The sequence below is a fragment of the Rutidosis leptorrhynchoides genome, chromosome 2 (genome assembly GCF_046630445.1).
Source record: "Rutidosis leptorrhynchoides isolate AG116_Rl617_1_P2 chromosome 2, CSIRO_AGI_Rlap_v1, whole genome shotgun sequence".
NCBI lineage: Eukaryota > Viridiplantae > Streptophyta > Magnoliopsida > Asterales > Asteraceae > Rutidosis > Rutidosis leptorrhynchoides.
Window position 1 is genome coordinate 466121667 of NC_092334.1, and position 26905 is coordinate 466148571.

Genomic DNA, 26905 nt, shown 5'->3' on the forward strand with positions numbered 1-26905 from the left:
AGTATATCCATTCTATAAATAAATAAATATCTTGTGTAAAATTGTATCGTATTTAATAGTTTTTCCTAGTAAAATATAAACTATTCGAACCACACCCTTATGGCAAGCGCTATTCGAAGCGGAATGTATCTTAGTACCTAACGGACTGAGCGTTTTCTCCGTGGCGAACTTCAAATGCGACGCCGTTAGGGTCTTATCTTGATGTATTGCGTGATGGACTCTAATAAAGCTTGAGCTCGGTATCAATGAGCACGCGAACTTGATTGTACCCCGAGTTTTCGAGCCGTTGCAAGGCTGCCGATTCGAGCCGCAACATAGCCTCTAGTGATGGCATCACGGAGCATTAGCCGTGATCATCAAGACAATTTCGAGGGGTCCCCTCCATGTTCAAATTAACAAGCGTTACGGATTTACAATGCATGCCGCAACTGACATCACGTCACCATTATAACGACTAATGGGTCTATCGTCACCTCCACAGCGTACTTCAAATGTAGGCCGTGATGGACCCAAGTTGGTGCCGTCACAGAATTATTGATACCTGTGTTGCATTAGCTCCACTGCGATCGATTTAGTAAGACCTTCATAGCATGAGCGCGGTAACGGATGTGTCGTCACGGCCGTAGCGGAAGTGTTTTGGTGATGTAACACTCATGAAGCTTGGTACTATATTCAAACAAACTTGATCGCATCACAGGGTTTGTTACCATCTTCACTTGCTAAGTTGCTATTAATGTTCCATCACCGAGCATTTCTTAACTGAAAAGCACCATTTGTCTTCAACTCAAAATGTTTCAGTTTTGTCAGGTGGCGTGACGGTATCTCGTCTCAGCTCCGCACCGCTATCGCACCGTAACAGGCTCATTGTACGTCATTGCCGTAGCGTGGAAAACGGTGCTGTAACAAATTGTTACTGGCGCAGCAAATCAACCTCCACACCGCTACGGCTAGCGGACTTCTAGATGCTGTAACGACACGTGTAAGCTCTAGAAGCATCCCAAATTTGAGTGGCATCACTTGCCGGGACGGAGCAACCATGCTAGGATTAGACTTCGAATGAGCTTGGTTCCAAGTTTAATGCTCTGCTCACATGAGACGTCACACAAAAAGTATTCGTCCTGGTTAGTATTAGTATGGTAAGAATAACAACAGGGTATACATCTTGAAAATTTTATCAAACTGAAACTAGCATACGTGCGTTTAACGGTAACTAAAAACCAACGATTACCATAAGCATAAAAAGTAGGGACGTCATTAATTGGCGGTCTATAAAAGTCGTTAGTTACAAAATTAATTTGTTCGGGCGGTTACTTGCAATATTTGCAACTTCCCTTTGCATTAACTCTGATGTGGTCACCCACGAAATTCCACACAACGGTTACAATTTCATGTCTATTGTTGGATTAAAACAAATTGTGACGAAAGTAACCTACGTTAAATGTTAAATTCATGAAATCAAATGCAAGTAAAATTCAGGTGTACCTCCCTTTTGTTCACTTGTACATCCGGCAATGGAACCTGTATAACTTTAACAAAAAGAACCAGTTCGAAGCGGCTAACGATTATATCTTTAAGTGTACAATTATTAATAAATCTGGGAGATAAATTAAAAATTTATAGTGCCAATCATTTACCCATCTAGTAAACAGGTACATGAGTTGATTCGCTCGCGTCGGTTACGAAACCAACAGTTGCGAAACTAGCGGTTACGAAAAACCAAATGTAACCGACAAATATTACAGTTACCTTTCACTTAATCGAGTGAACGGCAATTACCATCATGTGTTTCCGAGATGGCTTTTCGAGCGACCCCATGTAACTTAGCTTCTCAAGACGTCTCATGTCTGGTCGACATCCTTTATCAGTTGATGGTGAGAACAAGAAGTAATGAGTACTCCCCCTACGATTACTTATTGCTACTACTCTTGATTAAAAAGCGGTTAATGTGATAATAAGTAAACCCCATAAAAACTATTAACATGTCATGAAAATCGTGTGTACTTTTACCAAAACAGATTAACTCAGCAGATAGTTAAAATAATAATCTTTTATTATTTTATGAACAAAATTTAACAAGATTAAATTCACTTATTCAATAAAACATGCACACGATTAATCTTTCCCAATGATCCAGTTACACCATAATAATTGTCATGAATATAAAACAAAAGAGGAGTTAACGATATACCTTTCTTGGAGAATTGATGAGACGGAGAGAAACTTACGATCAAAAGTATGACCGTCTCTTTGGATAGTCCACTACACTTTCAAGCGACACCAATGGATGCTAGTCCAAACCCAAGTAATTTATTATAATAATCAAATTATTATTATTTTTTTTTGAAAAGCAAGAAGGACTTATATTAAACAATCACGAATAGTACATGGTTGACTGGGCAACCTTAACAACACAATACATCACGAAAGAAATAGAGAAAACAAATTACACCGCCCTAAGCTAATTGCAAAGATTGCAACTAACAAAAGAGAGAAACTAAGGTTGTGAGAACCATTGAAGCCAATCCATAATATGACCCTTGCAACGTCGTGAAATCCAATCGTATGAAAGAACTTGAACCTCGCTAAATAAAGATGGGACCGTCTCGAGCTTATTCTTGAACACCTTTGCATTTCGATTCTTCCATATAATGTAACAAACCACCCAACAAACCGCTTGCCATTGGTTCCTTTTGTGATCATGTGCTACGTAGCCGAAGGTACCATTAAAAATATCCTCATACCCGAATAAAGCCGAATTATACCCCCACCATTTAAGGACTTGCGCCCATATGTCTTTGGCCATTTGACAAGAAAAAAGTATATGTTCCACCGTCTCAATGTCACCATCACAAATCGGACATCTCACGCTGTTCAAATCGATGCCCCGTTTATCTAACTCGAACCTTACCGGTATACGACCTAATCTCGCCCGCCAAATAAACACCTCTACTTTTTTTGGAACCAAACCATTTCGCAACGACTCAATTGAATTAACCGCACGTGGTAGGATGACTTTGTCCACTAGAACCGAACAGTCCTTGACCATATATGTACCCTTCGAATTGAGATTCCAGCTCCAACAGTCTTTTTTATCTTCGATCAGCTGCAAGTTCCGAACAGTATCTCGCAATTCAGTTAGTTCACTATTCGTTCGTCCCATAGGTGGATAGGCCCAATTGCCGAGCCCATCTCCCTTAAATTCTTCGGTTTTGTTACTGATGTTGATATCTTTGTCAATCTCGAGCCTGTATAATCTTTTGAATTTGTCTTTGAGGCTTGCGTTCCCCACCCAAATGTCATTCCAAAAAGAGGTGCTTTTCCCGTCCCCGAGCAAGCGTATGAAAGACTTAGAGAAAGAAATCCCTAACCCGTCCACATGTTTTCCTGCAACACAAATAGAATTCCAAAGGCTAGCGTTTGGTTTTCGGACAAGCCCGTTTCCAAGCACAAGACCTCCATTAGAACCATAAATGCTACGAATTACGGTGACCCACAAAGTGTTAGTTTCGGTTTTAAACCTCCACCACCACTTACAAAGAAGAGCTAAATTTTTACTTTTTAAGGACATGATATTTAAACCTCCTTCTTCGTGAGGAAGAAGGATTTTTTCCCACTTAACCCATGACATTTTAGAGTTAGAACCCGTCCCGCCCCAAAAAAATTTCCGTCTCACACTCTCGAGAGAATTTAGCACACAAGTAGGGGCACGAAAGAGCGAGAAGTAATAGAGAGGTAGGCTAGAGAGAACCGACTTAACTAAAGTTAACCGTCCACCGAATGAAATCATTTTTGCTCTCCAGTCCGCTAACCTCTTGTTAAATTTCTCGATCACCGGGGACCAATCATTCAATTTCTTCATCTTATTACCCACGGGAATACCCAAATACATGAAAGGCAACCGACCTGCAAGACATGAACACCAAGACGCAAGAGCTTCCACGTTATCATTACTAATGCCTATCCCAAATAATTGACTTTTATTATAATTAACCTTCAACCCCGAAGCCCGTTCAAAACATTCCAACAAGTACATTAAATTTCGCGCATTACGTCTACTCCATTCGCCAAAAAAAATCGTATCATCCGCATATTGCAAATGAGAAATGACGACTTTATCTTTACCCACCTCCACCCCTTTATACATCCCTCTCTCAACCGCCTTTTTTGTTAGGATATTAAGTCCCTCCGCTGCAATAATAAAAAGGAAAGGTGATAAGGGATCACCTTGGCGAACGCCCCTTTTAAGATTAAACTCACTTGTCGGAGACCCGTTTATGAGAATGGAGATTGTAGCCGATTTAAGACACGAGGAAATCCACTTACACCATTTGGTACCGAACCCCATACATTTCATCACTTCAAGAAGATAATCCCAATTAAGCGAATCAAAGGCTTTCTCGAAGTCTACCTTAAAAATTAGGCCGTGCTTTTTGTTTCGTTTAAGATCTTCGACCACTTCATTTGCAACTAACGCACCGTCTAGAATATATCTACCCCCAAGAAACGCACTCTGTTCCTTCCCTACAAGACTAGGTACCACTTTACAAATTCTCAAAGACAACATCTTCGCGATAATTTTATAATAACTGCAAATAAGACTAATCGGGCGATAATCACTAAAACTCAGCGGGTCCGATTTCTTCGGAATAAGGGAAACAAAAGAGGCATTGCAACCCTTTGAAAACTCGCCAAAAACCCAAAACCAGTTGATAGCACCTACCAAATCATCTTTGATTATGGACCAAAACTTTTTGAAAAAACCAAAGTTGAACCCATCCGGTCCCGGGGCCTTCGAACTACCACAACATTTGACCGATTCCCAAATTTCCCCTTCCGTGAAAGGAGCTTCTAAGAGCTCGTTGTCCGCTGATGTAATCAATTCAGAAAACAGTCCTTCAAGGCTTGGTCCATCCGAATTATGTACCTCGAATATGCTCTTAAAATGGTTGAAAGCAACTTCTTTGATTGTATTAGGATTTTCACACCAAGACCCATTAACATTAATCCCCCGGATGTTGTTTTTATTATATTTCCTCTTTAAGGAATTATGAAAATATTTTGAGTTTTCGTCTCCATCGATCATCCAACGAACACGAGCTTTCTGTTTTAGCATCCCTGTCTTGATTTTTTCCTTTTCCATCCATGTTTTTCTCGAGTTTATCCATTTAGTCCGCTCTTCATCCTTTAAACTACCTACTTCTGCTTTCATTTCAAGATCCGTTACCACCTTTTTAACCGACTCAATCTCACAATCAAGCTTGCCAAAGTGAACTTTACTCCATTCTTTAAGGTCTCCTTTTAATCTTTTTAACTTGTTACGAAAAACGCAATCCTTCCGGTTACCCCCCATTGGACCAGACCAAGAATCGGCAATAATCTTGTCAATACCCTCAACCACGAACCAATCATCAAAGATTTTAAACGGTTTAGGCCCAAAATCCACTTCACCATCCGACATCATAATAGGACAATGATCCGATACAGTTCTATCTAAAGCCACCACTTTTAGATCGGTCCAAAAGCTAAGAAAGTCGTCCGAAACCAAGAATCTATCTAGTTTACTCATTTTCAACCCATCATCACTAACCCTAGTAAATTTCCTCCCACCCAAAGGAATGTCCACTAAACTATTTCTATCAATAAACTCGTTAAACCTCCTAGCCCGGTTATAAAAAAATTCACAATTCAATCTTTCCGACTTATCTCTAACCTCATTAAAGTCCCCACAAATGACCCACGACACACCATCAATACACAAGATCTTGTCAAGCGAATCCCAAAACTTACATTTATTGGCGTCATCATGCGGACCGTACACATTGACAATAATCGATTCATTTCCCGACTGTTTCCATTTCCCCCGTATAGCAATAAAAAAGTCACCAATTAGCTCACTATAAACCTCGAAGATGTTTTTATCCCAAATTATTAATTGTCCCCCCGACTTACCAATCATTTCTTTTTGAACATACCCACAATCATTAGAACCCCAAAGCCCGAATATTCAATTGTCGACAAGGTTATGACATTTAGTTTCTTGAAATGCTAGAATAGAGGGCCTTTCGACCAAACATAAGCTTTTAACATCACCAAACTTACTTTCTTTCCCGGACCCGAACCCACGAATGTTTAAGGAAATAATCTTCATAAATAAAAAGAAGATACGAACAGAGAAAGAAGACACTTACATATCTTTCTTGGTCCATTTTAGACCAAGATTGGTGCCGAATTCCTCAACTCCAATACTGTTTTCCGATATCAATTGGCTCACCTCCTTCTTCTTGCTATTCCTAGACGACGATGGCTTCTTACTCAGTTTCGATCTTCTACTACCACATGTCACACAATTAATCCCACTTGGATCCTCAACGCCTTTCCCTTTCCTAGTCGATTTTTTCGCATGTAAAATTTTCGATGAAGCTTTCCAGTTGCCGATGGAATTCCAGCAGCAATTGGACGAATCAGAAGCATAAACAACCCCTTTACTTGCTTTTTTAGGCAAATAGTTGTTAGCGGTATCCATAACATTCAACGAGGATGTATCACCGGAAATCTTAGCCTTCTCCACCCCGTCACCACCGTAGTTCTTAACTGGACTTTTACATTCTTCTTCATCCGATGAGCAATCGGTATCACCGAGATCCTCTATCACCACATTATCTCTTGGATCGGCCGACCTAATGACATTAAACTTATTTTGATTAATAGGCCCATCAACACTAAGCACCTTTGCTGGATTATCACGAGATACTGGGCCAGATTTATCAACATGAAAGTTGGGCCCATTTAAGTTGAAGTGAGCTGACCCAACACTAGTACCCGAATAACAGCCCTCAGGATTTACTTTTTTATTCGAGACATCAGACCTCACCTTGGTATCCGGAGTCTTGGACTTGGAGATATTTGCATCTATAGGTGATTCTTGCACATTGGACAAAAAAGCATCATCATTATTATCTTTATCAAAAGGTTGCTTAATTCCCATGCAGGAAGACCCATCATCTTCCACCTGCAATGGTAAGCTGCCATGACCGCCACCATTCACCTGACCTTTTTCCGATCGAATCTCCCCATCTTCAAGTTCATCGGAAGCGTCATCACCGGACAAAGAATCCGGAATTTCTTCCTCATCTTCCGAGCTGTCCCAATCCGACTGTGGAATATTTTCCAAATCAAGTTCTATTTTATCATCACATTCTGAAATACCAACATGTTTGCACCAGATGCCTGCGACCAATTTTACTATTCCATTGATGCGTTCGTCATTCTTAGTATGAATCAAGACTTTACCAGAAATTAGATTTTGATTACCTCGAATAATATTGCAATTCTTGAAATCCAGGGCTGGCCCCCACCACTCCGCAATTGATTTAAAGGTACTACAAGACCAATATTTAAACGGAACCCCTATGATCTCGACCCACGTTAATCTACCCGAATTGACTGAACGGCCATCCCACAATTTTAACTCATTAAAGCACTTTTTCACCGGCGAATTAGCATCACATACAATATTTTTGGCCGTAACACTGTTGGCACATATCAATAACACATGTAGGCCACCAATGTACTTAATATGTATACCATCGTATCCGTTAGCCAGCCCTATCGTGGTAATAAGGTTAAGTGCACCAATGTTTTTCAGTTCACCAACAATAATACAATCTTCCATCCCCACCAATGGAGAGTTATCTTCAACCTCCACCGTACGAAACCTTTCAGCTTCTTCCGATTTCCAGGCCTTTCTCGATCTAGATTTGATCAGCAGTGTTCTTAAATCCTCCTGAGGTTTAGGTTCACCGAATAACCTAGATTTAGGTTCACCGAATACCTCATTGAGAGCCGGAAAATCATCTCCACGACTAGTGCCCACCTTTGATGACCCCTTTGGTATCCAGACAGCACCACCAGTATTACCTTTTGGTCCGTTGCCTTGAAAAACAGGCCTGGTATTGAAACGATTTGAGTCAGGGTTTTGCGAACGGTTGACGGCTCTAAAAACCCTAATTGGTCTTGAATCAAACGTTATGCTTTCTAGTCGACGAAGAAACTGTGCTTCATCTCCAACACCATGGAACCTAGCAAAAGCGAACTTGAGTCCATTTCTTAGTCGTTTGCCTGCCAAGTAGATGTCCCTAAGATCGCCGAATTGCTTGAAGACCCGCCAAAGATCAGAAATAGCCCAATGATCACCGAAATTAAAGAACATAAATGATGTCAAACGATGCCCGAAAAACTTTGTTGTCGTCGGAACCCTAGGCTTTCCCTCTCCGCGATCTCTCTGCCCCGTCGTACTAAACCTGTGTGCATGACTCTCTCTCCTCTCACTCTCTCCCCTCTCACTCTCTCTCACACACTCCATTTTTACACTTTGGTGGTGGAAGTTGGGTGGATTAGGGTGGTTTTACGGTGGTGGGAATTTGGTGAGAAGAAATTGGAAATGGGGATGAAAGTTAGCAGAAGATGAAATGGAAATTGTGCGAACTTAATTTCATTTGTATTTTAATAATACGAATTTTACAGGAATTGAAATGAACTAATCAGAGAAAAAGGAATCAGATCTGGATCTGTACAAACATTACCTTATCCACATACATGAATATAATAATGGATCTGTAAAAGACAGTTTTGATAGCAGATAAATAAACATTGGAATCAACTACGATTCGTAAATAAAATTCTACAAATTACAGTAGCACGCTGTTTACTGAACTTTTAATCTAACTGGATACGTAACTTTCGCTAATAAATTAGGTTAATATTATCTTAATTTAAACGAATTTGAAGTAATTAGAGCTGATCAAAATAGAATTGTGCGAATAATCAGTGATAGAATTGTGCGAATAATCAGTGATTGATAGTACCGTAGATGACGGATGAGAGTGGAGACTATAATCAAATTATTATAATAACTCTATCAAATCAATAATACTCCGTATAAGCTTTCAGGCTACTTTTCAAAAAGATCGAACTAGAAAACTAGTGAGCTTGCTTTATAACTCCTGCCACAATGATCAACAAAAAATATGGTTATTCTTTTCAATTGCACTCCAAAAATTACATATTCTCAAAAAATTGTTTTTCACGTAAGAGATAGAACATAGAACATATATTTATATTGAATGTATAAAACTTTGTTGTAGCTATTTTTAAATTCCCACTTGGCTAAAAAGCTCCATAAATTTAGGGATGGTAAATATATTATACCAACAAATTTGATCTTGATTGACACATAAAGTAATAAAAACAAATTAGCAAGATCCGGAGTATATTGAATCAATCTTTTCAACTTATTGAGAAAGTAAAATAAAATCTTTCTTAATGAAAATCAAATTTTCAATTAAATAATAAATTAACTAAACAATTAATTTATTTATTTAAGTATTTTAATTTATTTTGATACTTGAGTAATATATATACATCATACATATATTTTATTTGATGTCTATGTGTATATATGTGTGACCCCGAAGGCTCAAATGAATTTAGCCATATAGTTATATGTTGTACATTGCACATTAATCCTACAGACTCCCACTTGTGCATGACACAACACCAAGTAACTATACAAACAATGAATACCGTCTAGCAACAGGTCACTGTTCCTAAATTCACGTGAGGGTAGTTTATCAGAACTGCTTATAGTAAGTGTTAAATGTCATTCGTCCTTTTTGTTTCAGATACTTTAGTTAAACTTGAGATATGGATCATCGGTCATTCTCATTTGTTTAACAATTTTATTTCTCGATCTTAGAACTGAATTAGATCACCAAATTAATTAAGTATCATCTTAATTGCATCTGGATGTGGCCACACAAATATCTTATTCATTCATCGAGGAGCTCAAAAGTATCTAACTCCAAACATTTTAGAGGAACAAATCATATATTGAATACACGTGTCTATCACGAGCTTTACATTATACCCAATAATGACCTTTATAACAGCCTTATTCAGGACAGCGTTTAACCATATCAAAGTACAATGTTCCACACATCAAAATTGGCGTGCATCTCAAGTCTAAGGACATAAAGACATAATCACTAAAAGATTCACTACTGACAATGATCCATGTAGTGACATCTCGGATGGGTCATTCCAATATTCATCATCAATGAATACATATGAATTTTGGTCTCTACAAGTTAACTATTTATCATCAATAAATATAACCAAAACTTCATATTAATCTTAATTCATGTTATTCCCATAACATGATTGATTATGGAGATTTTGAATAATCAACAATTACTCATGGATTAAACATGCTAATATAGAACACAGTGATATATATGAAAACGATCATACCATCAATATATCAATTCATTATGATAAAACTGTTTAATGTTTCAAAAATATTCAAATACTAAATTACAAATTAAAAATATCAGCAGCATAACGAAGTCCAATACTACTAGCATGATCATCATGCTTGTTGTGTGTCATGGGCTTCGTGAACGGGTCAGCCACATTATCATCTGTATGAACCTTAAGAATACTAATATCATTCCTCTCAACGACTTCTTGAATGTAGTCAAACTTTCGAAGAATGTGTCTGCTACCTTTACGTACACGTGATTCTTTCGCAAGCATAATAGCACTTGAATTATCACAGTACATTTCCATAGGGGATTCAATGCTGGGAACTACTCCGAGTTTAGCAATAAACTTCCTAATCCAGACAGCTTCTTGAGCAGCTTCTGAGGCAGCGATGTATTCTGCTTCCGTTGTAGACTGTGCAACTGTGCTCTGCTTTGAGCTTCTCCAATCAACTGTCCCGCCATTCATGACAAAGACATACCCTGACTGGGATCGAGAATCATCTCAATCAGTTTGGAAACTAGCATATGTATAACATCTAATACTCAACTCTTCTTCCAAACCACCGTAAACCAAGAACATATCTTTAGTTCTCCGCAAATATTTAAGAATGCTCTTAACAGCAATCCAATGTTCTTCACCTAGATTCTGTTGATAACGACTCGTCAAACTCAAAGCTAACGAGACATCAGGTCTAGTACATAACATGGCATACATAATGGATCCTATAGCCGAAGCATACGGAACACATTTCATTCGTCTTATCTCATCAGGTGTGATAGGACTTTGAGACTTGCTCAAGGTTATGCCCTTTTGCATGGGTAATGCTCCGCGCTTGAAGTTTTGCATGTTAAATCTTCGCAAGATTTTGTCAATGTATGTACTTTGACTCAAATCAATAAGCCTTTTGGATCTATTTCTATAGATCCTGATTCCAAGAATATATACTTAGCTTCTCCAAGATCTTTCATGGCAAAACATTTTCCAAGCCAAGATTTGTCATCTTGCAAAGTTGGAATGTCATTTTCAATAAGTGGTATGTCATCAACATACAAGATCAAGAAGACAACTTTGCTCCCACTAGCTCTAATGTAAACACAGGGCTCATCTTGGTTTTGAGAAAAACCAAACTCTTTGATTTTCTGATCAAACTTAAGATTCCAGCTCCTGGATGCTTGCTTTAATCCATAAATGGATTTTAGAAGCTTGCATACTTTAGTAGAATGATTAGGATTCACAAACCCTTCCGGCTGAACCATATATACGTCCTCGCTTAGGTCGCCATTTAGGAAAGCGGTTTTGACATCCATTTGTCATATTTCATAATCATGAAAAGCAGCTATGGCAATAAGTATCCTAATTGATTTAATGCTTGCGACTGGTGAAAAAGTTTTCTCATAATCAATTCCTTGAGTTTGAGTATAACCTTTTGCCACCAACCGAGCCTTAAAAGTATTTACATTACCGTCCATATCAGCCTTCTTCTTGAAGACCCATTTACTGTCCACTGTCTTGCAATTGGGTGGAAGATCAATCAAGTCCCATACTTGATTATCTTTCATGGACTGCATCTCTGCCTTCATAGCAACTCGCCATTTGTTAGATTCTGGATCTGACATGGCTTCACCGTAGCTAGAGGGTTCATCATAATCCCCTAGATGAGGTTCATCTGAATTAATCAGAAGATTTAACCTCTCAGGTTGATGAGGAGTTCTACTAGATTTACGAAGTATAGGTGCAACACGTTCTGGCTCACCAACAGTGTGTTCAGCTTCAACATGCGGTTGGCTAGTGCCTTCAGAAAGTGTGTTACTTTGTGATTCTTGAATTTTCTCAAGATCTACTTTACTCCCACTGACTTCTTGTAAGAGAAGATCTCTTTCAAAGAATTCAGCAAACCGAGCAGTAAACACTTTGTTTTCAGCTTGGTAGTAAAAATAGTAACCCATTGTTTCCTTTGGGTATCCCACAAACTGACATTTGATACCTCTGGGTTCTAACTTGTTTGAAGTGTCACGTTTCACATACGCTTCACAACCCCAGACTTACAAATAAGATAACTTAGGACTCTTTCCATACCATAACTCATATGGTGTCTTTTCTACCTTCTTGGTTGGAACCATATTGAGTATGCGTGCAGCAGACTCTAATGCATAACCCCAAAAAGATATTGGTAGAGTAGTTAGACTCATCATAGATCGAACCATATCAAGTAAAGTTCGATTCCTCCGTTCCGACACACCATTGTGCTGTGGTGTGTAAGGTGGAGTGAACTGTGAGACAATCCCACAATTCTTCAGGTGGTCCAAAAACTCTTGACTCATATATTCCCCTCCCCGATCAGAGCGAAGGGCTTTAATGGTCTTTCCAAGTTGATTCTCTACTTCATTTTGGAAGATTTTGAATGTTTCAAAAACTTCATGTTTATGTTTCAGCAAGTAAACATAACCATATCTACTATAATCATCAGTAAATGTAACGAAGTATGATTCACCATTTCTAGACATAGTTCTAAAAGGGCCACATACATCAGTATGTATTAGTCCTAAAAGATCTTTAGCTCTTTCACCTAAACCGGAGAAAGGATCCTTTGTCATCTTTTCACATAAACATGACTCGCGTACATCAAATGACTCAGAGCCAGTTGATTCCAAAAGCCCATCAGATTGGAGTTTTGAAATGCGTTGTTTGTTTATATGACCAAGACGACAATGCCATAGATAGGTATTATTCAAGTCTTTCTTGACTCGTTTGGCAGTACATGTATATACAGAATTATTATTTGAAATTACACCATGCATATCAATTTCAAAAATACCATCACGTGGAATAGCATTAAAATAAAATACATTATTCTTAGAAACTGAAATACCAAAGTGCATAAATGTAAGTTCAAAACCAACATTTTTCAGAAGGGAAACTGAAATTATATTGCTCGTAATACTAGGAGTATAATGACATTGTTCCAACAAAACAATAAGACCACTAGGTAGAGTAAGCTCATAGGTGCCAATAGCTTCGACAGCAGCTCGAGCCCCATTCCCCACTCTTAAGTCTAGTGTGTTGTTCTTCAGTCTCTTACTTCTTCTCATTCCCTGCATATTGTTACAGATGTGAGTACCACAACCAGTATCAAAAATCCAGGAATCACAAGAAAAAGTATATAACTGTATATGAAATATACCTGATTTGCTGGTCTGGCCAGCTTTGCCTTTTCTCGACTCAGATAGGTAGGAAGGACAGTTTCTCCTCCAGTGGCCAACTTTTCTGCAGTGAAAACATTCGGCGTCTTTCGCTGGGTTTTCTTTCTTGGGAGGTGGTGGAATTTTTTTCTTAGCAATTGACTTGCCTTTTCCTTTTCCCCAAGTTTTCGGCTTATTCTTTCTCACCTTACCATCCCTAATTATCAGGACACCTGGATTGAAAACCTTATATGGAATATCCTGTTCAGCAGTTTTGAGCATCAAGTGCACCTCTGCCAGAGATTTCTCCCAACCTTGCATATTGTAATTCATTACAAATTGGTGATACGATTTTGGTAGTGAAACCAAAACCGTGTTCACAGCCAAGTTAGGCGGCAAGGTAGTTCCAAGTTTTTTCAATCGGTCAATGTAGCTTTTCATTTTCAAGACATGAGAGCTCACTGATTGACCCTCCTCCATTTTGTATGTTTGAAGAAGCTTATAAGTTTCATATAACTCTTGACTAGCCTGTTTTTGAAACATATTTTTCAGCTCAGTCATCATATCATATGTTGTACGATCTTCCATTTCCTTTTGGAGGTCAGAAGTCATACTAGCAAACATGATTAAAGCTATCTTCTCTTGCTCATTAAACAACTTCTGATAAGCATTCTTTTGAGCAGCAGTAGCTGTCTCAGGAGGAGCTTCGGGTAAGGGTTCTTCAATTTTGTTCAACTTCCCTTCATATTTGAGAACAATTCTCAGGTTGCGGTACCAATCGAGGAAGTTTGAACCATTGAGTTTCTCCTTTTTCAACAAAGAACGGAGGGTGTTTTGGTTTACGTTTTGATTGTTTGACATCTACAAAAGAACAAGGTTCAATTTTAGTATTTTCGATATAATACTTTAATAAATTAATTACCCAAGTTTTAATATATTTAAAAATAATTAATTTACGAAAGCCTAAGATCCACATAGAGGTTCCATAACTACATCTGTTGATCAGCTAGCAGTTATAGAGTCTACTGGTAGGTAGCGAGTACCAATTGCATCACATTTGCAACTCTTAGATCTTTATGGGACCTTGAGATATGTGTAGTCGAACAAACCACTATTATCTATTGGCATGTTTGTCCCATCCTTGCCTCGAACTCAGGTCTCACCGTGAATACGATTAAGTCGTTCAATTTGAAAATAGTGAAAATTCAGCCTAGTCTCACTCGTAACTGAAAATCCACCTCGTGGCTATAATTCGATTAGGTCTCACCGTAATTAAAAAATAACGGGGAGTGTTTGCAAGCTCATTGGATGGCATGACTTAAATTTGACGGGTATTTTGAAAATGTTTGTGTTAACGAATAATGCATGCACACAAGATTCGCTACACTATTTGTTAAAAATCATTTTAACCAAATTTTTTTTATATGTCGATCGTGTTTATGCGTCTAGTTTGTTATTTTATTTTATATAAAAAATAACAAATACACATTGTGTATCATTTTAAAACATTTTTAAAAGATGTCGCTCATATATATTATTTGAGTTTAAAAAAAAAATTATTTAACTTTAAACTCGTTAGAGTTTAACTTTTTAAAATCATCAATTTTAACCTTTGAAACTCGTTATTATTTTTATTTGATGTTTTCATCAAAAACATTTAACATATATTATAATCAACAATTAAATATAAATGCGGAAAAATAAAACACAACCATACCATGCATCACACACACATAGCCTAGTCCAAAAATCCTATGCTTGATCTCATGAGCCGACATGGGATCAAGAGGTCAAACTAAGGGTAATATCGTAGCTCCCACTTGATTCAAGAATCAAGTGAAAACTTGACAAACGCCATCGTTGTCTACTTGACCTGTTCACCATCTTCTAAGCCAAAAACATGTTGTATTTTATCTTCAATCTTCATCTTGTTACATTTATTTAAAATTGAAAAATACAATTAATCTAATACTTTTACAATTTAGAATAAACTTAAATACAATACTATGAAAATGAAAAATAAATATAATACAACTTTGGCTTCAAAATGGCCTTTCTAATAAATAATCAACATGACATAATATTGCCGTAATCAACAATCATACATAGGTCGGGGCATTATGGGCTATGTGTGCAATCACAATTTTAATAACTACATTATTAAAACTTAAATATGGCTTGTCCATGGTTACAATGCATGTGTATAACAATGGAATAAAATAATCAACAATTATAATAAATATTCAAGCCATAACAATTAAATCTACAATTTAAAATAGTGATATTCTTTCAATCATATTTGTGCGTCATGAGGTTAAGTCTAGATCAACCGAGTTGACTTTAAAAACCAAAAAGGTTCCGACTTTCACCAATATACCACAAAGCTAAATCTAAAGAATAGTCACACGACAATTAAGATGGTGTAAAAGCGGCTCGGATACCACTGTTGGAAAATCGCGTGTACTTTTACCAAAACAGATTAACGCAGCGGATAGTTAAAATAATAATCTTTTATTATTTTATGAACAAAATTTAACAAGATTAAATTTTCACTTATTTAATGAAACATGCACACGATTAATCTTTTCCAATGGTCCAGTTACACCATAATAATTGTCATGAATATAAAACAAAAGAGGAGTTAACGATATACCTTTCTTGGAGAATTGATGAGACGGAGAGAAACTTACGATCAAAAGTATGACCGTCTCTTTGGATAGTCCACTACACTTTCAAGCGACACCAATGGATGCTAGTCCAAACTCAAGTAATTATTATAATAATCAAATTATTATAATAATAACTCTATCAAATCAATAATACTCCGTATAAGCTTTCAGGCTACTTTTCAAAAAGATCGAACTAGAAAACTAGTGAGCTTGCTTTATAACTCGTGCCACAATGATCAACAAAAATATGGTTATTCTTTTCAATTGCACTCCAAAAATTACATATTCTCAAAAAAATTGTCTTTCACGTAAGAGAGAGAACATATATTTATATTGAATGTATAAAACTTTGTTGTAGCTATTTTTAAATTCCCACTTGGCTAAAAAGCTCCATAAATTTAGGGATGGTAAATATATTATACCAACAAATTTGATCTTGATTGACACATAAAGTAATAAAAACAAATTAGCAAGATCCGGAGTATATTGAATCAATCTTTTCAACTTATTGAGAAAGTAAAATAAAATCTTTCTTAATGAAAATCAAATTTTCAATTAAATAATAAATTAACTAAACAATTAATTTATTTATTTAAGTATTTTAATTTATTTTGATACTTGAGTAATATATATACATCATACATATATTTTATTTGATGTCTAGGTGTATATATGTGTGACCCCGAAGACTCAAATGAATTTAGCCATATAGTTATATGTTCTACATTACACATTAATCCTACACATGGAACAATTCAAGTTCAATGAATATAATTCACCAACAAATATCAAGTGCGTATCATGAGTAATTCGACGGTTACTTAACAAAATTGACGGTTGTAAAACTGATGAGTCGGTTACCAAATTGAATCCTTTTAGAATCCATGTTCATTAAAACCTTTTGGAAATTACATGCATGTTCATCAAACATATTAATCACACATGTTCTGATTTCTACTTAAATAGATATAAGTGTTCAAGTGGATGAGTCAATTTATACCCTAACGGAAAAATAAAGTGCATCAGTGGGTGTATGTATTACGCCTATTGGTCATATTCAAGCAGTAAGAATGAACATGGACCAAACGTAAATTCTGCACCTATTTTAGTGTAGAATCCATTAGTTCGGTAAAATAAATTAATGAGACCTTACATACATGAACGAGTCAGGCCAGACTCATTATGATAAAAAAAAAAAAAAAAAAAAAAAGAAAAAGTGAGACTTTTTGTAGCGGGTCTCACGGATGGCGCCAAATGATCAAGCCAAAACTGACCTGAGTGCAACTTGTGAGGGGAACCGCCTCTTTACACTCCGGGTGGCCGTGTTAACCCGTCGAGATAGTTCTCATCGATGGTGGTAAAGAGGGCGGTTTGGTGGTGGTAGACTTTTGCCGAGCCTCCATGAATATTAATGAGAGGAGAAGGAGTTTCTCCTCTCAAGTATTGTGTTTTGTATGTGTAGAATGAATCTTCCAGAAATCTTTCTCTATTCTTCCTTATATAGAAAAGAGATGGTCAAGCCCACTAAAGATGATCCACTAAAAGGAGCCCACCAATAGCCCATTAATATATAACTTGCCATTAGTAGTTAATGGATTAAATAATATGGAGGCCGAAGAGTGGTCCGTTAACATGTACTAGTGTAACAATACACACTGTCATTAACGGTATTAGTACATTTTTCGTTTATTCTCTTTCCCCTTCCCATCCCATTCTTTTTTCTTACTGGAGAACACATTAGGGTTTGTAAGTGAAAACCTTGTATCCCCAATTCTAATTCCATTCAACTTCCACATCAAATCAAATCAAATCAAATCAATGGAAGACACTAGCAGCACGACCGTCACAAGTCAGAAATCAACACAAGAATTAGCAATGGAAGGTCAAAAGCATTTAGAAGATACAATTGAATCAGCATATCAAATTCTATCTTCAATGAATGATGAACTCTGTAACCCTAATTTATGGTCCAAATCATCAACTTCTTCTCCACCACCACCACCTCCCTCTATCAATAACAGTAACGGCCATCACGTTCAATCTAACGGAGATAGTAACGGCGCTATTGCCACGTCATCCGATGGCGGTCATCACTTTGAAATGGGCGGTGGTGCTCTCGATGAAGCTCGTCTCCGTTACAAATCGTCCGTTACTGCTCTTCGATCGGTTGTCGTTGCTATTCCTAATTCTAGAAAGGTATATGTGTTGTGCTCTGTTTTTAATTAATTATGTCCACCTTACGCACCTTCTTAAGTAATTGTAGTTTAGTAATATGATACACTTACTATATCTTAAGTAACTGTAGCTAAATCTTGCGTTCTCATTATCTTGTTACGGAGTACTTTTTATTGATCCCAGGCGGATAGTATTGGTGTAACCATGTAAATATATAAGATTTAAATTGTTCAAGAGTTTGCTTACATCAATCTCTCTGGTAATGGCCTGCCTTCGACTCCTGTGGGGTGCAGCATTACATACAAGGTTGCCCCCCTTACCCTTGAATTCCACCCAAGGGTGCTTTCCGCACATCGCGCTGCGGGGGCAGTGGGGGAGGGGGGTTTTACCGCCAATGCCCTCGGATTGGGCTAGGTTTCCTCCTGGGCAGCAGGTGGGGCAGTGGCGAATCCAGGATTAAAACGCAATGGGGTCCTAATTTTTTTTTTCCAGCTAAATATAATTGAAGGGTACTTTAGCGGTTGTTTACCTCCAAAAAACTACAAATCCTAATATTATATGGGGTCCTGTAGTAAAATTTAGTGGTGTCCTGTATAATCTGAAGAGTACTTCGTTAAAAAAATTTCCGGACTAGCGGGGTCACGGGACCCCACTGCTTATAGTGTGGAGTCGCCACGCCACTGAGTTGGGGGCGGGTTATGTAACTGCGGGAGATGAACGCGTGGGTGGTTAAGTCCCTCTGGGTGATCCCACCCGTATTGATGTTCAGAAAAAATATCTAAAGTGTCACTAGATAGTTGGTCCAAGAGTTTGCTTACATATATAATCTCTATTACGGCATTTGTTATATTTTATGAATAGTAATCTTGTTTGGTCTTGTATATTGCATGATTATTAGTGCTATATACATGAAAATACAGCAAAACCTGTAATTCTGACCTCTTTCATGTTATTTTGCTATGTACAAGTAATTTATAAGTGTTAGTATCTTTTTATAAAAAATTGTGCCCCTCTGCATCCTGGACATTTTGCACCTTGGAGTGCCCCTAGTACTTGTTACAACAAACCATGTACCATGCTGATACTAAGTCAAAACATAATTACCCCATCCAGAGAGTACGGTTTTTTTTATGTTCGTATATTAGGATCAGTGTTGGCTCAAGTACTGATATGTTCAGCTTTCATGGCCAGTGTGAAATGGCAATGATGATGCAAATTACATTCCTTTCCTTCTTGGCAAAAGGTTTAATTTGGCGGTGAAACCCTGACACCGTGTGCCGTAGCACCTATACCGCCCACCCCGTAAGGGCTAAGTATACCGTGTAAAACTCCTCCCCCCAATACCCAACAGTTGGCGCAGGCCAGATTCGAACCTGCACCCCATATTTGGCAAGGGGTATACAACTGCGGGCCCGGGGTTCATGGGAGCCGGGTACCATTCAACCAATTGGTCGTTGGTATTCCTTTCCTTCTTGTTTGTGGTCTAACGTGGATTATGGTTTGAAAAAGTGTTTCCTTTAATCTACCATGCTATTTTTTAATTTTTTATTTATTTATTTATTTATTTTTTTTTGCTATTGACTTCCCATTTGTTTCTACTAAATGAAGGCCAAGGCTTATGATGTTGATCCTATGTCAACTGATGATATGGATACGGAGAATCTGGAAGAGCGGGCTTCTGCCTTAAGAAAGGTATACCACGTTTCAGGAGCTTGGAAATAAACACAAGTGTTTAAATCATTTACTGCAGACTCTTTTAAAATGTGTTTTTCTTTACATTGCAGGAGCTTGAAAATAAAAACAAGCATTTAAAGCTTCTTATAGATCAGGTTCGAGAGCTCATTACAGACGTTTCAGCTTGGCAAAGTCCTGTTACTTTATGAACTCTATTGGTAGATGTTGGTGAAACTTTACCTTTTAATTAGTTGTATTCAAGTTTAGGATCGTATAACGATATACTCCATAACAGTTCAGTTAAATTGTAATTTGGTACAAAAGTTTACATGGAAATCTACAGATCATTTCGCGTTTTACTTTCTAACGTCATTAGTGGTATGCAGTATTGTTGTATTTTCTAACTGTGTAAAGTGATACATAACATGGCTTTGGATCGACTTTTGACCTGTTACCCGTGTTACTACATTTTTTTACATGATATGAACAAATGATGAAGCAAATTGACCCATTAGTGTAATTGGATCAGAACTGTTTGTGCAGTTGGTTCTTGTAGACGTAGTTGCCCAAGCAATAGTATGTTCATCATAACTTATACTCCGTATTAATTAGGGCAATATGTTCAACATATGTTATCACTTATCATTAATCACTTTAAAAACCTTTTTGAATTGTACACTTGCTCTTAACGATTCATAACTTCACTAGATTCTGCCTATTTGTTACAACATGTGACGTGTGATCATCACTACTTGCTCTTAATCCTATCATCTAATTTATTTATGAAAAATTTTACCTTTGTATTATCAATGTTCAATTAAGTGGTCTAAAATGTTGCACAATATCTTGAAATATGAAGAAAAACGGTTACCCTTGATTTAGAGACTAACAAAACTAATGACAGAGTCCGAGTTTTGATGTAGTGATGGTAATATGAGAGAAGCCCAAGATTTTAATAATAATACCCGAATTGAAAAGTTTAAAATTTCTGCGTTCTTTTGATATAGATAAGTATAAAATATAGGTAAATAAATTCAAGTTGTCAACATGTCCGAGTGGTTAAGGAGACAGACTCGAAATCTGTTGGGCTTTGCCTGCGCAGGTTCGAATCCTGCTGTTGACGACCTGTTTTTAAGTTTTATGTTTTTCTATATATTTGCAGTTGATTTTGATCTATAAATCAAATCAATTAAGTTTACTTATTTCTAACTTTAATAGAAGAGGCCATTATTTTCAACATCCTAAATATATGTATGAGTTAGTAATTGAAAGAATAACTTTATTTGATTTATAGTTGCTAATCATAGTCCTTATAATTATTGTAAGCAAAATGTTTTTTATTTTATCTTATTAAAGTACTCTGTGTATGAAACATCTTAACAAAATGAGTCTCAACTGTCGAAGAAACTAACCAGAAGTTTGCATATATATGATACATTAGTACTACAATCATAGCCAGATTGTAAAAGTTTACAGGGTAATTCTATATATTTATAGATCATTTCCACACAAAATCCGGCTCGAACCATTTAGTTTAAACCAGGACAAAACGATACTACATGATTACATATGTTCCAAGACTTAGCCGTGTGATGATTTGTTAGTTATGAATCACTTTTCTAGTAGTGAGTGAAGATCTCATATCGACAATTGCAGATTCATCTGCACCTAAGTTAATAGCTTCTTTACTAGCAGTGATGAACCTTGAAACTGCCCCAGTTACGTACGTATGAGCTTCCTTTACACTCATTTTCTTGCCCATTTCGTCCGGAAAACTGCTCAAGAAATGGTCACCGTTAAGTACGGCTGCTAATTGAACCACTTCACTTTGAAACTGAGATAGTCCTCGAGTTTCATCTGGCTCGGTTTTTCTCAACGGTGCAGCTTCAGGCAGAACCTCTGCATTCAACAGTAAGTTCATGAGTACTTAGTTAACCGAAGAACATGTTTATAAAGATTTAGTCTTTAACAACGCATTCCGGATCACTTTCAACCCGTTTAGCTATTTAACTAGTTACGGATAAACATGACCCAAATCGGCTCAACTGTTATACATGAGTCAAAATGGGCGTTAAGGTAATCTGTCCAAATAGGCTTTGGTTGAACAGGTTGTTTTTAGTGTGGGCTGAAGCAGGTTTGTTTACTTTTATTATACCTGGCAAACGGGCAGGTTGGGTGGAGACCTGAACGGTTTTTGGGTCGAAACGGTCGGTAAGAATTTTTAGACTGGTCAAACAGCTCGGGTCTAAATGGGTTAGATTTTAGACAAACCCATTTGACCCATTTTAAGACTTTGGGTTTGCTTTGCCAGGTATAACTTCTAATCATTAACATATTTTAGAAGATTTTAAGTAGTAAGAAATACACATTGGATGACTTTCACTTTTAGTGTTCATCCATTTGATCCGTTACAGATAAACCATGACCCATATTGACACACATAATAATCAGTCAAAATTGTAAACTCTGATCAAAATTATAACATAGCGTCCAAAAATTTAACTAGTGTGTGTTAACTATGACGAATCTAACCTGGGCAATCGGTTCTTGGAGAGCTGAGTTGGCCAACGACCTGTTCAAAAGTTCCGGCCCAAGCATCTCTATGAGTTAAAAAGTTGGATCGCAAATTGAATAGTTTCTTTATGGTTGCAGGGATCGAAGAATGTTCATATTCCGAATTGGGTGTTGGTCCTTTTGGGCTACTAATCACTGCATTACACATATGACATCATATAAACACATAAAATAGTAACTTTAACCTAAAAATCTTGAATCTTTATACCAAGAGAGATTCGATGCAAGAAAATTTATCTTAAATCTTGATACAACATGTGTGATTAGAATCATAAATCTTGAACTTGCCTAAAATGTGTGATATGAATCAAGAAATATAGAACCTTGCCACAATGTACGATTTGAAACAAGAAATTATATATGATTCGTACTAAAATGGTAAATATTTGAGTAGTAGATTAATTCAATGAGTATCACGGGCATAAATGTTTTTTTTCTCGAAAAGGTTTAGTTTATTAAACGCACATTGTCAAGTGGCATCAAGAAATTTCGAATCTTTATACGTTGAGATACAAAGTTTAAATCTTTATACGAAAAGAGTATCGAATCATGAAATCTTGAACTCTTAAGTAATGAAAAAAATTTGGAACTTTACCTGTGCCTTTTTTAATCCAAGGAGAGACCATTATGGTTGGGACTCTAACACCCAACCGATCGAACTTAAAAAACGACGGTGCTGGACCCGTATTACCATCTGGGCTAGGAACATTAACATAAGGAGTCTTAACATGATCAAAAAACCCACCATGTTCATCATATGTAATCACCAAAAGTGACTCATTCCATTGTGGACTTGATCTTAATGTCTCATAAACTTCCTTAACCAAATTCTGACCATTTGCAACATCATGTGATGGATGATCATCATTTGCTGGAAAACCTTTTATATCAAAGTATCTTGGCTCAATTACACTCAAGTTTGGTAACTTACCATTTTTAGCATGTTGTTTAAAAGTACTAAATTGATGGAACTTGAATACATACTTCAATCTCCTCATATTTCTATAAAACAATGTTGTGGGTAAGTTTTGATAGTACACTCCCCAATCTTTACCATTTTCAACAAGTGAATCAAAGATTGTTTTTTGTGGATACCCTTTTGCTAACTGTTTAGTGATATGGCTTGTTGACCCATGAGAAGTAGCTGAGTATACAAATAGTCTGTTGGGTTGGGTTGGACCCGGAATTGAAGAAAACCATCTATCGAAAACCGCAAATTCTTGAACAAGTTTAGCATATATTGGAACATTTTCAGGTTTGAAACCTTTCATAACTGTTTCAGATAGGTTGGTTGATACTGATAATGCTTGTTCAACAAAACCTGTCATTGATGGAATTGGGTTGGACCCAAAAACCTGTTTCTCAACATCTTCAAATGAATGACCCGGATCCGGATCCACATACTCTGCATCATCAGTAAAACAAATGGATTGATCTTCTTGTGTTTGTTGGTCTTGCTTCCGGGTCAAGTTGGTTGGAATTGGGTTGCATTCTGAACCAGTGACACCGTTTATTGATGGATTGATGGTTTTTTTCATCCACCCAATCATGTGATCAAAAGACCTGTTTTCTAAAACCAACACTACAATCCTTTTGATGGGATGTTGCCCATCTTGACCCAATGCTTCTGCAAAATGGGTCGGGTTAAAGATACAAGAAACAGTGAGAAACAGCAAGAAAATGGATGAAAATGAAGTTCTAATGTTTCTTTCCATGGAGGGTTTTGGTAAAGTTCAAAGTTTTTCACTATTTCAAGATGAAAACTAAAGGAGTGGAAGAAATGAGTGGCATTTAACCAAAACAAATATAGAAAGCAAGAAACTTAATTTTTTTATTTTTTTATTTTTTTTTTTGATGGAGGGAGTTATTTAAATAATGCCAATTCTTTATCATAATTTATACTCCGTAATATTTAATATAACTCAAAAAAAGGTCCAATCTTCATAAATGGTGTTTGTATCGACATAATTACATTTACATTAAAGATTCAAGATACTTTTTACCACTATATTTGTTTTTTTAAGAAGGCAATAAAAGACATGAAATGGGGCCAAGAATGATCACAAGTGCAAATTGAAAAGAATGGATGTATGTATGCATGTGAATATGAAGATATTGACAAAAAAATTAACAAATGGTTATTATATATGTGTGTGTAAATATCCTCACTCATTCTAACAAACGCATTTGCAGACATGGCTGCCGTATGCATACAAAGCCTACATATGATTCCAACGTATGAATTTGGACTTTTTGCGCTCACAAAAGAAGCATTGGCTTGAAAACCGGAATTATATGATTTTGTATTATTATGCATTTTTTTTTATTTTTTTTGGTATATTTATGATATTTTCAACCGATAATATATACTGTAATATAAATATACATTTAGGTTTCTTAAAAAAATTTATGTCATTGCACTATAGTTTATTTCTGATTTAAAAAGGTACACACACTAACAAATTTAGGGATCGATCTGGTCTGGTATGTTGAACACATTTAATATACTGTTGAACTAACTTGTGGCCGTGGTGCTGTGGATTGACGCATTCTTCTCACAGGGGATATACGTGTTCGAATCTTTGCACACACAATTAATTCTCAAGTTCACCCCCACATTATGTGGGATGTCTGGGTTGAGGTCACATATTAATTAAATCTCTTAGTGAGAGGTGTCTCATTAAAATAAGCCTGTTTGGAAGGTTTTAACGGATTCGTTTACGGACCTTTACCCGGATATTGCCCGTATGGATGTTCCCGAATACCGTCGATCAGGTTCGGGTTTCCGCCCGAACGTGTGTGTTGCGTGCAAATAATGAGGGTCGTTGAAATAAATGATCCGCTGAGGCAAAAATCACCGTTCAAAAGAAAAAATTCATAATCAATTCTGACATGTGAAAACAAAGTTTTTTCTATTCAAGCCAAACAATTTTTTTAACAATGTAAATGTAAATGTGAACGTCTTGCTGTTCGTGAGTTTGATCTATTTCATGTTGGGTTCTGTTCCCTCACGCTGAATTGTATTGCAGCTTGTTTCATTTTAATAAAATTCTTATTGGCCTTTCTAAAAAAAAAAAAAAAAAAAAAAGGTGGGTTGGTAAGGTCCAATTAAGGTGTTCAAAGTTTGGTAGATATAGATGGTAATAATTTAGATCTAAATCTATAATAGGCGATGAAGGAACAATTAAATAATTTGTTAGAATTCCATCTCAAGTACTGTATTTCAGCATCCGCCATACACATCAAACAATTAAATATTATGCATCGTGCTATTTAATGCTAAGTTTGGACTTCTATTAATCAATTAAATTGACCATTTTTTTTTTTTAAAGGCAAGTAGAATTTATAAATAAATAAAAAATACACGAACTGGAACTAGCAAGAAGCTAGAACCAAAAACACGAGACAACACCCAACTAAAAACTCACAACACAGAGAGACTCGAAGCAATAATAAACTCAAGAATACAAGAACACGAAAAACGCACACCACGACTAGATAGAATCTATGTTTCCGACTCCGAGGATTCACAGGAGGAAGAACAACAACATGAGCAACAAGCTTCCTCATCGTCGTCCTCAATCGCATTTTTCATCACATTATTAATAAGAAATCTTTCTTGCCAGCGAAAGTTTTCCCGACGTCGGCGATGTTTCATACTACTCCTTCACCACACATGATTAATGAAGTGACTTTTAATCAGAGGAGGGGCTTTTCTTCTCTTGACACGAAAACGGGCAACAGCGTTGGATGAAGGACAATCGATAACCTCATTCGAGTCAACAAGGTTCCGGTCATTAAAACTAGATTCACCCGAAGCGTTTCCATTTACATCCGAATTATTTTCAGGCCCAAAGTTAATTTGAATATGTCCTGGGGAAGCCAACTTGTCACGCGTGTCATTGGATTCTGCAGCCGTATTGGAATTCACATCATCCTCCCTCGAACCAAGATCCATACCGGCCATTGAAGAATCGACCTGCACAAATTCCGGTGAAGAAACATCAACCGAAAAATCGTCGGACGGAGATGGAACAAACTCTCCCTCTTCAAGCTTTTCGTCCACACCTGTATATCCATCTCCTTCCTCATCTTGTTCCATGGCCACTTTATTGCAGGAAATACCATTCGAACCCACTTCATTATCCACCTCATTATCCATCATACACGAAACCTTGTCAGGCACCGATTGGGACTCACTGGTTTTCTCCACACTCAACGAACACAAATCACATTCGACTTTTTTCGGTAAATTGTTGACCTCGATTAACGTCCATGAGACACGATCCTTGTTAAAGCTAAAAACAAGGT

General features: G+C 36.9%; 2 protein-coding genes and 1 non-coding gene across 3 annotated transcripts; 2 read left to right on the plus strand and 1 right to left on the minus strand.

The window, feature by feature from the left end:
• The first annotated feature begins 17898 nt into the window (after positions 1–17898).
• Positions 17899–20377, plus strand: LOC139892561 (mediator of RNA polymerase II transcription subunit 30). The gene is made up of 3 exons (XM_071875673.1): positions 17899–18367; positions 19955–20038; positions 20131–20377. Exons 1-3 carry the CDS (start codon positions 17990–17992, stop codon positions 20227–20229), a joined length of 561 nt encoding a protein of 186 aa, XP_071731774.1. The 5' UTR covers positions 17899–17989; the 3' UTR covers positions 20230–20377.
• Positions 20378–21061: 684 nt separating this feature from the next.
• TRNAS-CGA (transfer RNA serine (anticodon CGA)) lies at positions 21062–21143 on the plus strand. The gene has a single exon. It is a non-coding gene; the product is annotated as a tRNA-Ser (tRNA).
• A 294-nt stretch (positions 21144–21437) lies between these two features.
• LOC139892562 (non-specific phospholipase C6) lies at positions 21438–24309 on the minus strand. Its single transcript, XM_071875674.1, has 3 exons — positions 23190–24309; positions 22553–22729; positions 21438–21919 (listed from the first exon to the last, which is right to left on the minus strand). Exons 1-3 carry the CDS (start codon positions 24307–24309, stop codon positions 21621–21623), a joined length of 1596 nt encoding a protein of 531 aa, XP_071731775.1. The 3' UTR covers positions 21438–21620.
• Between the last annotated feature and the right edge of the window lie 2596 nt (positions 24310–26905).